We start from the raw sequence: 13082 nt of genomic DNA on the forward strand, positions 1-13082 counted from the left end.
ATGGGATTCCCTTTTGTAAAGAATACTCTTGAAAGGACTTGGAAGATCAAAGGATCTATGGAGATAACAATGGACAGAGACTTGTTTTTCATTAGGTTTTCTATGATTGAAGACAAACAGATGGTGTTGGAAGGTGGTCCTATCTTCATTGCAGGGAAGATATTTGTTGTTAGGTCTTGGTCACCAGAGATTGAAGGGCAAAGGAACAATACTAACACCGTACCAATATGGGCAAAAATCTTCAAAGTCCCAAAAGAACTCTGGACTAAGAATGGACTCTCATATTTGGTCAGCTTGATTGGTGAGACACTCTGTATGGACGGCGCAACATCGGAGGAAAAAAGACTCGACTTTGCTAAGGTCTGCGTAACCATTCCCCTGTCTTTTGATTTTCCCAAATCGGTAAAACTCAAACTCGGGGGTAAATATGTGTACCTGGATGTGGAGTACCCTTGGAAGCCACCCTCTTGCACCATTTGTTGTCGGTTTGGGCATACAACAACCAAATGCCCTGCTCCACCTCATGTCTGGGTCCCTAGGCCAAGAAATGTAGGAGTTCAAGAAAGGACAGCACTAGCTACAGAAGGAACGCTGACAACGTTCCTGAAGCCGCCTCCCTGACTACGAATTATGAAATATCTCCGAGGTCATTCTTTGCTCTGATTCTTAATTCTCTTGGTGCACTTCTTGCTATAGTTCGCGATCAACGACATGTCTCGATGTTGTTCCAAGCTCGGCCCGACAATACTTCGCAGGTAAAGACCTAGCCCCTCTTTACAAGTGGTATCCTCTGAGTTCATTGCGGAATTACATGGAGTCACAACTGGTCGAGCAGAGTCAACCCCCTGTAGCAGGGGGCCTTCTTTAGCCACTCCGACACTCCTTGTTAGGAGCTCACGAGACTTGGTAGCGAGAGAGCATAGTATACCTACTGTATTGGACCTACCAATACAAAGGCACCAGCAAAGAGTTACTCCTCTTAACCAACTCCCAAATAATAGAGAAATAAACATGTATGAAGGATTAGTTGTTGGAAATGAGGATGTAGAAGACGATCTCTCAGAGAGTGAATCTGAGTTGTTTGGGGATACGTATATAGGGGCTCCAACGCTTGCATTGCCTAAGAGCACATCAAAGTATGCAGCGTCTTCTGAGAATCAATGGACTACTGTGAAGCCAAAAAGAAGCAAAAGGATTCAAGAGCGTTCTTCAGGAGAAATAGAGCCTACACTTGCAATGATGAAGAAGGTTAAGTCGTTAACCAAAAACAAAAAGATGAGACATCTTGAGGACTACACCAAAGAGTTTTGGGATGACACTTTGGGACTTACTTATGTGTGTTGTGCTTGCGAAGGTTTCTTTTGTAACTATGAGAAAGCGCAGACTCATCTTAGGAAAGATCATCTTAAGATTGTAAAGGAAATCATGACTAGGAAGTAGGATTCCTAGCTCTACTTTCTTAGGGTTCGATTGTAGCATGTCTAGTGATCTCAGGTATGTTATGCTTATAGTATGTCGAATTGCGTCTTTGTGTGCCTCCTTTTAATGATCTAACTCTTAAGGAGGTTTATAAGGTTTACCCTTTTGCAATATAAACCGATGGGGGTCTGCCTTTAACCCCATAACTTTTCAAAAAAAAAAAAAAAAAAAAAAAAAAAAAAAGCTATTGTTTTGGTTCCATTAGTGTCGTTGGTTCTTTGAAAAGGTAAGTCATTTCCCTTCACCTTCTTCTTCTTTCTATATTTCTCTTTGATTGAACAATTTGTTTTAATAGCTAAGCTTTTATGTGCGTGTTGTTTCCCCAATTTCTTTGATCTCTCGTGGGTTTTGTTTTACTCTCATAAAATGAAAATCACATAATCTTAACTTGGTTATAATTAATGAAAACTTTTTGGAAATGGGGTTGATTATATATTATTAGTTAGAAACTGAAGGTCTTGGGATAAGATTAGTAAGTATTCTTTATTTCTTACTGTAATTTGTCGATGGTCTCGATGTAAGTCTAGTAAGCAGTACATATTTCTTTATTTGTGCCATTTCTTGAGGGTCAAGTTTACAACTAGTTAGTGTTCTTTGCTTCTTAATGTCATTTGATGAATGTCTTCAGAGCAAGCTAAGGCTAGTAGGCAATCAATGTACAGAAAGTGCCATTGTTGTTAGTATGTAATTTATGAATGTCTAAGCCATGTATTACTTTAATGCATTTAATGCAATAAGAAAGAATTAGTTGCTCGATTGTTTTTTCTAGCTTATACTATACTCTTGATATTATAATTATTGTTACTGATGTTTAAATGTTAGCAGTATTAACTCAAATGGTATAGTTTGTGAATTTTAAGCTAGCTCCTTGACCAATTTTTTGTAATGGCAGACAATAGTATAGAAGTTATGGATAATTCTGAAAATGAGGAGCGAATTAGAGAGGTTGTTGATGTCACTTGTGCAAGTGTTGCATATGTAGCAACAATATTTACTGCATACTTTTCTTTTAACTTACCAAGAGAACCTTCTGTTCGTCATGTTACGTTGCCGAACGAAATGCATATATCGACTCGATTATATATAATGATGAAAAGTGTCGTAAAAATTTACGAATGGGAATGGAGTCATTCCATCGACTATGTTTGTTGGTTAGGGAAAAAAGTCTTTTGGAAGACACATGAAATTGTCAAGTTGAGGAAATACTAATGAGATTCCTATATTTATTTGGGCACGATGTGAGGCATAGTGTGATGTCGAGTCGATTTTTCCGTTCACAAGAGACTATTTGTCGACAATTTAATGAAGTACTTGTTGCTGTTTTGAAATTGTACTCATGCTTGGTAGCTAACCATGGAGAAGCCATACATAGTGGAGGAACCTCATCTGTAATCGTAAGTGATGTTAGATATGTACAATATTTCAAGGATTGTTTGGGAGGACTAGATGGTACTCATATTAGAGCTCTTGTTCGAGAAAGAGGTTGTAGAAAGATTTAGGAGTGGTAGGAAGGATTTTACTTCTCAAAATGCGTTAGCAGCTTACTCATTCGACTTGAAGTTCACATATGTACTAGTTGGATGGGAAGGGACAGCACATGACCAAAGAATTTTGGATAACTCGTACTAGACCTAATTTATTTGTTATTCCTTTAGGCAGTTGTTTCTAATATTCTCGACCCAAAGCAAAATGCACGGTCCCTCCAACAAAGCCCTACCAACAAAAACTCGGGCTTGACAAGCCTGTTTTCCTCATTGAAAGGGCCTAAGCAAAGCAAGATTACCCATTATCAAAGCAAGCTCGAATCAATTGGAGGTTAAAAGGTTTGAGGCTTTGAGCATGTATTTATTAAGCAGTTTCAGATGAGCAAACGTTGAATCTAGTTGTTTAACACCGAATCCAGATAAGCTAACGAGGTACTCAAACCGTCAAACGACAGATGCCAAGACTGGAATAACCATTATGTACACACAAACAATAATGGTTCAATTAAATTACTAGCTTTTGAGTATGTTTTCATACAAAGTACACGACAAACAAAATTTTCTTGCTAAGAGAGCTGAAATCAAAAGCCACACGAAAAAAAAAGCCTGATGAAATAATTTGGTCACTACCGGACATAGTATACATTTTTTTTTATTGGCAAGCCTGTACTGATAGTATACACTTGGTTACGAAAGAGCCCAGCCCAAATAACGCGATCAGAACTACTCCCGCCAAAAAGACATTTGATCAAATGGCTGAGAGAACTTGGCTTGAATCTCAAGCTGGAAATATTTGACAACCGACAATTATCTCTATAAATAAACAGCCCACCCATTCATCAGAAAATAAAAAAAAAATTACGTAGTGAAGATGTTTCCGATAATTCCGATGGGATTTTATTTTGTTCCAACTGAGGTTGAGATGATATATTACCTACGTGATTCCTATGCCTATGGAGGAGGTTTAGATGGGATAATGAAGAATATTATTGTTACAAAAGACTTATATGGGAGCGAGGAACCTGCCGAGATATTCAACGGAAGTTCGGCAACAGAGATGTACTTCTTGACTGTCATCAAGAAGAAATATGGAGGAACGAATGTGGATAGAACAGTCAGCGATAAAGGAAGGTGGAAGATGCAGGGTCGTGGCAAGATTAAAGGGGGAGTCAGAGACGCGGCGATCTACGACCCTCAAGATAAGTCTCTAATTATTGGGTATATGAAAACTCTGAATTTTTATGGTAATGATGAATCAAAGAAAGAAGTAAGTTGGATAATGCATGAGTACACTTTGAGTGTTAATCCTCCTGGTCAACAAGTATGGGCTCTTTGTAAGATCATCAAAAAGTCCAATAACAGCGCATGTTCAAGTTCAGATATCTTAGAGAAGAATACTAGAAAGAGGGTTCGGGAGGATAACGACCCCCTTCCCTACACGCCCAACCCTAAACCTGCCCGAACTTCTTACCAAGGTTCTCCTATTCGGCTTCAGTTTACTGATTATACTGATGACTCAAGTTCAAGGTTGCATCCTTTAATATGCACACCACATGATGATGGTAAAGTAGAATCTGGTGGTGCTGTGAGCGTGCCTACTGATGTTGATATTTTTTCCAGTCTAGACACTCTCATTAATCTAGATGAGTTATTAGCTTATTTGGAAGATGAGCCCAAATCTCCGTCTGATCTTCTTGCTCAGGCATCGAGTACTCAACTGTGTGCTAATAATAACAATGACGACAAGTTTGGCTTAGAGGAGTTTTCAAATAAACTAGAATCGGAACTGCTAGAAGAAGAGGAGGATAATGATGCCGGTGAGGCTGATTTAAAAGAGTTTTCAAGTAAATTGGAATCAGAACTGCTACAAGAAGAGAAGGATATTATTAATGATGGAATGGAGAAACTTGCAGAGGAGTGTATTGTGGAATCATCAGCAGACAGTCTGGGCGTTCTTAGTGAAGAGGCAAATTTCAGTCTGATGAGGATAATCAACTGGATCATCATGCTATTCCAGCTCAAACTAATTGGGTCCCTTATAATGAAAAAGACATGGAATCGGCTTACGCAGATCTTGACAACTTTAAGTTCTTAGAGGAACTAGAATCTATTGTGGGTACAGATAAGTATGAGTTGCAATTAGATGATCCGTTTTGTAAATCATTCATGGGAGAGATGTCGCATCTGCAATGCCAGCCTTGAGTGTTTAATTAATTCGCTTACTCGATCAATGTGGCGCAGTACTGATGGTGTGCCAAATATATAACAATCCATGGGCATGAGAAAAAGCTTATGCCGGTGATCTATATAGAAGAGAGGAGGAAGAAGAAAGAATGAAGAAAGGACATAAAAACGAAGAGTATAATATATAGTCAATTGGTGGTGCACTACTGACGGCTGTGTGCCAAGTAGCAAGCAATGGACATGTGAAGAAGCTTACATCATATCTATTGAAGTGTTGAACAGAGGAAGCAGGAAGAAGCTACTGATGGTGTGCCAAATAGCAAGCTATGGGCATGTGAAGAAGCTTGTGCCAGTCATTTATAGAGAAGAGAGGCAGAAGAAGAAAGAATGAACAGAGGAAGTAAGAAGAAGAAAGACAAGAGAATATGTGCTAATTGCATCTCCAAAGGCAATCCATGTATCAAAACTTGAACTTAATGAAATGATTCTCGCTCCCTGTGGAAGTAGGCACAATGCCGAACCACGTAAATCTTGTGTTGTCTTGATTTTTTGTTTTTGCTTCTTTTTCAATTTTCTTGTTAGCATAGGAGCTTCTCTAGCTACACATACTCATAGTCAACGATATGCAGGAAACATTTGCTCAAGAATCTGGTCTTTCCTTAGTTAAATGAAGAGAGGCCTTCTTGTCTGCCTAGCTCTTTTCCATTCCACTCTAATGTATAGAAGAGTATAGGAACACAGGACCTGTCTGCCCTGCTTTATTGATTATTTATTTTTTCATTTTTTTTTTCGATTCGTTTCTTTGATTTCCTGTGGTTACATCCTCTTTAGTCTTTGTTTTGCTAGGTTTAGCTCACTATCAAAATGTGAATTTAACTGTCTCCGATTATTGGCTTAGTCTGGTTTCAGGAGTGCTTTCTCTAAAAGCTAATGTTCCATGCATGTGTAATGTCTTCTTATTCATGACCTTGGTCCTTGGAATTGGCGTAGTAATCATCATAACAATAACAAGAAGCCGAGAAACAACATAAAACACAAAAAACCAGCCCTTATATCTTCTCATTGTGCACCACAAAAGTGTTTGTCATTACAATGTGTCAGTTTAGTGTATCAACATCTCTCCCCTTACTTAAGCAGATATTCATGATTATGCCTCCTAAACTTGTGCGTTGATCTCAAACTTGCTACTGAGAATTACTTGTTCCTTCCATGTATTTTGTGTTGTGCCAGCAACAATAGCGTGTTTATCGTTGTGGGCTTGTGGCTGTAATGGTAAGGTTTCACATGTTTCCTCATGTAGCAGTAGCAGTAGCAGTACGTATATCAACTTCGTAGGGTAACTTTGCATTGTAAAACTGAAAGTGATGATTGGAGGGGATACTATCAAATCATATACTCAACTAAGATATTTCTGTGTTATTTATTGTGGAGAAGATTCATAATAGAAGTGCTAATAGGTCGAATCACTAACTCAGTTCACAGACAAACAGTGACTTGGTTAAGCCCCATATTTTCTTTCCATACCTTATAGAAACAGCATATTAGAGTTGATACGTTTTCATATCACGATCTGAATTAGTTATTAGGAAGGTATAGTACGAATGTGTTTGATTATGGTTGGTGCCTTGGTGGATCTTTCTGTCTTTGAAAACATCAGATGTCTTTCTTGCTTACAAAGTTTTTGACTGCAGCCTCTGGGAATAGAATTATAGAAGTAGAGGAGGAGCTTATAAGCCAAAGATAAGATTGCACTACCATTAGCCCATTAGGAAACAATGATACATTTACAACAAAATTTTCTTGCTAAGAGAGCTGAAATCAAAAGCCACACACAAAACGGCCAGAATTCAAGAATAATAATACACAAATCTTTGCACCCGCAGATACCGAAGTCCCCAGAAGGAAACTTCCAAATGCAAGCTTCAAACACACGTAGAAGTCCCTCCATGATGGCTCAAGTACTATGCGCCTCGTTCACCATTTACCAACTTCCAAATACAAGCTTTGAACACCCGTAGAAGTCCCTCCATGATGGCTCAAGTACTTTTCGCCTCGCCCACTGTTTACCAAGCACGCAAGCTAGCTACTAGGTAGTCGAAACTAATTGAGGAATCAGAAATTGAAAAAAATTCTGGTAATCAAACGATTTGTTGAAGGTGAGAAGGTGGGCATAAAACCCCAGCGAGAATTTGGAGAGCAATGAGATTTGAGAGAGAGAGGGGAGACAGAGAGATTGGGAAGAGGAAGGGGGAAAAACCAGTCAAACAAAAGTTACAAGAAAAGGCCACAATGTTACCTCACTCAGCTGAACACTTCATAGAACTTTTCTATAACAAGTAAACCAGAGTCAATCGATTCCAGTGGGTCCTTCCTAAGACGGTATCTTAGGCAGTTGGGAATAACAGTAGTTATATCCTCTGCACTTACTGTATCTCTTCCCTTCAGTGCAGCTAATGCCTTTGCTGCTCTGTTTGTGACGATATCACCTCTCAATCCATCAACATTGAGCTCAGCATACACTTTGGAGATCTTTACTCGGAGTTCATGATCAATCTGAACAGAGGAAAGAGCACTCCTAGCTGAGTCAATCTGATCCTGGAGCTTTGTTGCTCTCCTCATATGCTGTGCGGAACTCCTTTGGGTTCTGGTCAAACCTTGCCCTTTCCTCCACAATCTTCACCCTGAGCTCTGCATCCCTTACAGTCCCCACTTGTGCATGCATTCCAAACCGATCAAGAAGCTGAGGCCTCAGTTCACCCTCTTCAGGATTACCTGAACCAATCAAAATAAATCGTGCAGGATGTGAAATTGAGATACCCTCTCGCTCAACTGTATTCCACCCAGAAGCAGCAGAGTCTAGAAGTGCATCAACCAAGTGATCGTCCAATAGATTTACTTCATCCACGTAAAGAATCCCTCTATTAGCTTTGGCAAGTAGACCTGGCTCAAATGCTTTCACACCCTCAGTCAGAGCCTTCTCAATGTCAATGGTTCCACAAACTCTATCCTCAGTGGCACCAAGAGGGAGATCAACCATAGTGATTTTGGTCGTCGCTACAGGAAGTTCCTCTCCTCTTAGGATGCTCTCTCTAACTTCCATCCCCATAGATTCAGGATCTTCAGGATCAGAGTTGAAGGGATCCCCATAAACAACCTTAATTTCAGGAAGTAAGTCCACTAAGGACCGCACTGTGGTTGATTTTCCAGTTCCTCGATCACCCATGATCATGACTCCTCCAATTTTTGGATCAATCACATTAAGTAGTAGACACAGTTTCATTTCATCCTGCCCGACTATTGCAGCAAATTAAAAGGATACACTGGCCGCTGATTTCCCTTAGCGGCAACCCTCTGAGCCTGAAAACAACACAGTGCACAAGTTCACAGTAAGTAGTTATCACAGACATTTGGTCAAGTTAAACCTGGAACTTCTGTTCTAAAAAACGGGTGGTAAGAATTAAGTCAAGTTGATTAACAAAAACCTAAAGGCCACCTGTGCATTTCGTCAATTAGATTCTTAAAGAAAATTGTGATCAGTTTATGCAATTACAAACAACTTGTTCTCAACCAAAACAAAAATTCAAAATTCAAAATCACCAACCAACAACTAAAAGGCACCCAGAAAATCTACATGAAATCTATACAATAAAACATAAAACCTAGTCCACATCGCAATACCATAATAAAATGATCTAGTAAAAACAACACTGTAAAATATGTATATAGAAATGAATGGTTGTTCATACTTAAACTCAAAAAAACCAAACAAACACTAGTTAATCAAAATGTGCAATGACGAACTCCCAGATAAGATTCTAGTAGTAAGTTAACTATACTTCAATTCTAAATGTAGAAAATGAGCACTAACAAAAAAAACAATAATCTAAATAAATCGAACCTTTTCAGTGGGAGTTGCTTCAGTAGGTACATTATCAACATGGAAATGAGACCTCCCCTTCGAATTCCAATCCCTCCATAAAACAATGGGGTTGTTAATAAATTAATATATGTACCTGTAGTTGAAGGGAGTAAAGAAGTTTGGAGTTTGAAGAAGAAGTAGAGGAATCTAGAAGTCTGTATAGTCGAAACTAATTGAGGAATCAATGAAATTGAAAAAATTCTGGGAATAGAAAGGGGGAAGAGGAAGGATTGTCGCTAATTGATGGCTAATTAAAATTGGCCATTAATTTTTTTTTTATTCTCCAGCACATTCAAATGACGGCGTGGTTTTGATTTTTTTATTCACCAGCACATGAAATCACCAATTAAAGCAAATTAAACTAAATTATCTTTGTAAATGGTATTTGGGTGTTTTGATTTCATTTATTCAGGGGCACAGGGCATTCAGGGGCACCCGGATGAATTTAAGAGGCCACGATCATTATAGGATATGCTACTAGTAGAGGTATGTGCATATTTATTCTCCTTGCTACACACAATAGCAAGGCAGTATCTTATGTATACCCCACCTTACATAGAGAAACCACACATAATTAAAAATATTTGGGTCGTAACTCAATTATATGTGTCCAGTTCTGTTGTATTAACACTATCACATTCTATGTTCCAACAAAACTGCAGGCAAACCTTCATTATGTTGTCCAAAATCCTCGAGACAGATCCAATGTCCAAGAAAGATTATGAGATCAGAGCGGACAAGTGTCTTGTAGGGTTTTTACCAATGTATCATGCATGATTCCTACGATATGTACAATTATCTTATATCACATGCATAAAGTAGTAAAGTGGAAAAATGAGAATATCGTACCTTGGTCACAAACTTTTCAATTCAAGTTCAAGCTTTGATCTACCGGAGAAGGTGATGTTCTTGGCACACTCAAGATCTTCTTCTTCTTCAACTTAGCTAGAGTCAAGTTCCAACCACGAACGGGAAGCAACTTTTGTTCACGAACCAATAACCAAAAACTGACAATGGCTAGCAATGGAGGTTACCGCCTATGGAATCTCCACGAAAAAAAAAACTAGCTTATTCTTTAAAAAACGTTGGAGGCCACCATTAAATGGAGAGATATATTTGCTCGTTTTTTGGATGATCAATATGTGGGGGGTGGTGGTTCTATTTTATAGAGCTCTCCCACCTCCTCAAATTCGGCTAGGATAGAGTCACATACTTATCCAAAATCGGCTAAGGATAGAGTCCTATACTCATCCCAATACCTAGTGGTTATCCTTATCCCGGTGGTTTATCCTTATCTTGGTGGGCGTTTATCCATATCAGGTCTGACCCGGCCTTATTTCCAACATATCTAAATGAAAGCATAACAATAAGCACACAATTAAAAAGTATACATCATCAGGAATCAAAAGAGACACCGTGATCAGTGAATGAATACTGTGGAGATCAACACTAAGCTAGAGAAGTCCCCTTTGATATATGATCATGGAGATAATTATAGAAACTTGAAAATATATCAAGGAGTCATTGGGATGAAGGGAGGCTCTCAAAGGAAGTGGACAACAAGGTTTTTGCTGTTAAAACGTAGGGAGCACCAACAATGTCGTTTGATTATATCGATTGACAGTATGTGTATGCAAGAAAAATGAATATATCATGCAATAAGCAACAATCATATACGCAAGATGAGGTTTATGTTCAATCAATTGTTCTATCATTCAAAGGTCAAATATGAAGAATGTGGTGACAAGGTATTTGTTAAGATCAAGGTTTTTTTTTTTGGATTGGCAAGTCTGTTTTTAAACGAGATCAGTAACTCATTGATACGGCGGGGTTCGAACCCCAGACCTCTGGTATCATCACCCAAAGGTTTTACCAATTTTGCTAGTTGGTATTCGTTAAGATTAAGTTAGAGGTCCATTTGGCCTCATTCAATATCATTTTATTATCGATAAGACCTATTAATTGTTATATCTAAAAAGAAGAATATCAACACCACATTCAATACTAATGAGATTCCTACATTTACTTGGGCATGATGTGAGGCATAGTGTGTTGTCGGGTCGATTTTTCCGATCACAAGAGATTATTTGTCGACAATTTAATGAAGTACTTGTTGCTGTTTTGAAATTGTATCCATGCTTGGTAGCTAACCATGGAGAAGCCATACATGCTGGATGAACCCCATCTTTAATCGTAAGTGAGGTTAGATATGCACAATATTTCAAGGATTGTTTGGGAGCACTAAATGGTACTCATATTAGAGCTACTGTTCCAGAAGAGGATGTAGAAAGATTTAGGAGTGGTAGGAAGGACTTTTCTTCTCAAAATGCGTTAGTAGCTTGCTCATTCGACTTGAAGTTCGCATATGTACTAGTTGGATGGGAAGGGACATCACATGACCAAAGAGTTTTTTGGATAACGCTTGTACTAGACATAATCCATTTGTTATTCCTTCAGGTGGATATATCTATAACATTATATTTTTGGTTGATTGTTACTACCTAAAGTACATGTAATAACTATGTAATAACTTTGATTTTTTTTTGTATAGGTAAATACTACTTAGGTGACACGAGATATGGTAATGAGCCTGGGGTCTTAACTCCATATCGGAATACAAGATACCACATCAGTGAATACATTACTAATTGTGAGCCTCGAAACTTTAACGAGTTGTACAATAAACGGCATTCGCAACTTAGAAACACAATTGAGAGGGCTTTTGGAGTATTGAAGAAGTGGTGGCCCATGTTATCAGCTCGTTCCCATTATTCATACAAGTCACAAGTTAAGATAGTTATGGCGTGTTTCATACTCCACAATCACATAATGGGTGTTGACCCAAAGGATCCGATTATTGAGGAAACAGACAGCGAAATCCTAGCATCTCGACAACAAGTTGGTTCTTCATCAAGTCGTAATAGTCAAGAGCAAGTTGATACGTCAAATAGTAATAGCCAACGACCTACATTTAGGGCTGAACAAGCTCGATGGCTACAATTTAGGGACAACACTGCTAACAAAATGTATATTGACTATTAAAACTACAAACAACGGAGAAATGCGGGAAGAAATGCATAAGTATATATTGTTTTTATTTTTTTATTTTTTTGTCTTATAAGAGATTGGTAGCAGACTTCTATGTATACTTATTGTTTTGTTTGTGTTTGTAATTTCGCTTTATTGAATGTGTGATTTTAATTGATATTTTCTTTAAGTGCACTTATCTCTTTCTCACTCAGTGTGTACAATTGTTGTGAATTTATTGCTTAATTTATATTACAGATATGGCCGAAGTATCCGAAGTAAAGTCTGAAAAGGAGAAGAAGCAATAAGTTGGACTTTTTCCATGGATGCTGCACTAATAGAAACTTTCCATGATGCATATGGGCAAAACAAGAAACATGGTAGGGTTTGGGATGAAGCAGTGTATACATCAGTCTAATTGGCAGTATTGGCCAAAACTCATAAGCAAGATGAAAAGGCTCATATCACGAGCAGAATGCGTACAATGAGGAAAGAGTACAACTCTTTTACTGATTTGGCGTCAAGAAGTGGATTCGGCTGGGACCCAATTAAGCAAACAATCACAGCTCCTCCTTTAGCTTGGATTGAGCTCCTAGCTGATCCGGTAAGTTGCATTTGTTATATTGGTCTTCAATTGCATACGATACCCAAAAGCGCGTAGTAGAAAATACAGTACATTATTTTCTTTGCGATTAATACAATATTGAACGTGAAATTGCAAACAGGGGAATACACTTGAATTTGGTGGCTATGTGTAGCATAGCAACACCTAAAAGTCCCCTAAGCCCTGAATCCTTGATGCATTTACATGTACCTACAAAATAGGCTATCTGAGTATCAAAGTAAATGAGTGCTTTGAGGACTTCAAGATATGTGCTTCATGTTCGCATCATTGTTAACTGACTAGTACTTGGGGGGAGGGTTCAAGAGTTCAACTCAATATGAAACTTTTAATAATAGCTTTCTCAAAATTTATCTATCTAAAATTT

At 38.3% G+C, this 13082-nt stretch overlaps 2 protein-coding genes across 2 annotated transcripts; one reads left to right on the forward strand and one right to left on the reverse strand.

Moving 5' to 3' along the window:
• Nucleotides 1-621, forward strand: LOC147479440 (uncharacterized). Its single transcript, XM_086578417.1, has one exon. The coding sequence runs from the start codon at nucleotides 1-3 to the stop codon at nucleotides 619-621; it is 621 nt and encodes a 206-aa protein (XP_086434543.1).
• A 6684-nt stretch (nucleotides 622-7305) lies between these two features.
• Nucleotides 7306-11757, reverse strand: LOC147479441 (magnesium-chelatase subunit ChlI, chloroplastic-like). The gene is given in 4 exon segments (XM_086578418.1): nucleotides 7306-7752; nucleotides 7754-8454; nucleotides 8457-8504; nucleotides 11692-11757. Coding segments are annotated over 4 exon segments (1119 nt in total). The 3' UTR covers nucleotides 7306-7448.
• Nucleotides 11758-13082: the final 1325 nt, after the last annotated feature.

Source organism: Coptis chinensis, chromosome 8, assembly GCF_015680905.1.
Source record: "Coptis chinensis isolate HL-2020 chromosome 8, ASM1568090v1, whole genome shotgun sequence".
Taxonomy (NCBI): Eukaryota; Viridiplantae; Streptophyta; class Magnoliopsida; order Ranunculales; family Ranunculaceae; genus Coptis; species Coptis chinensis.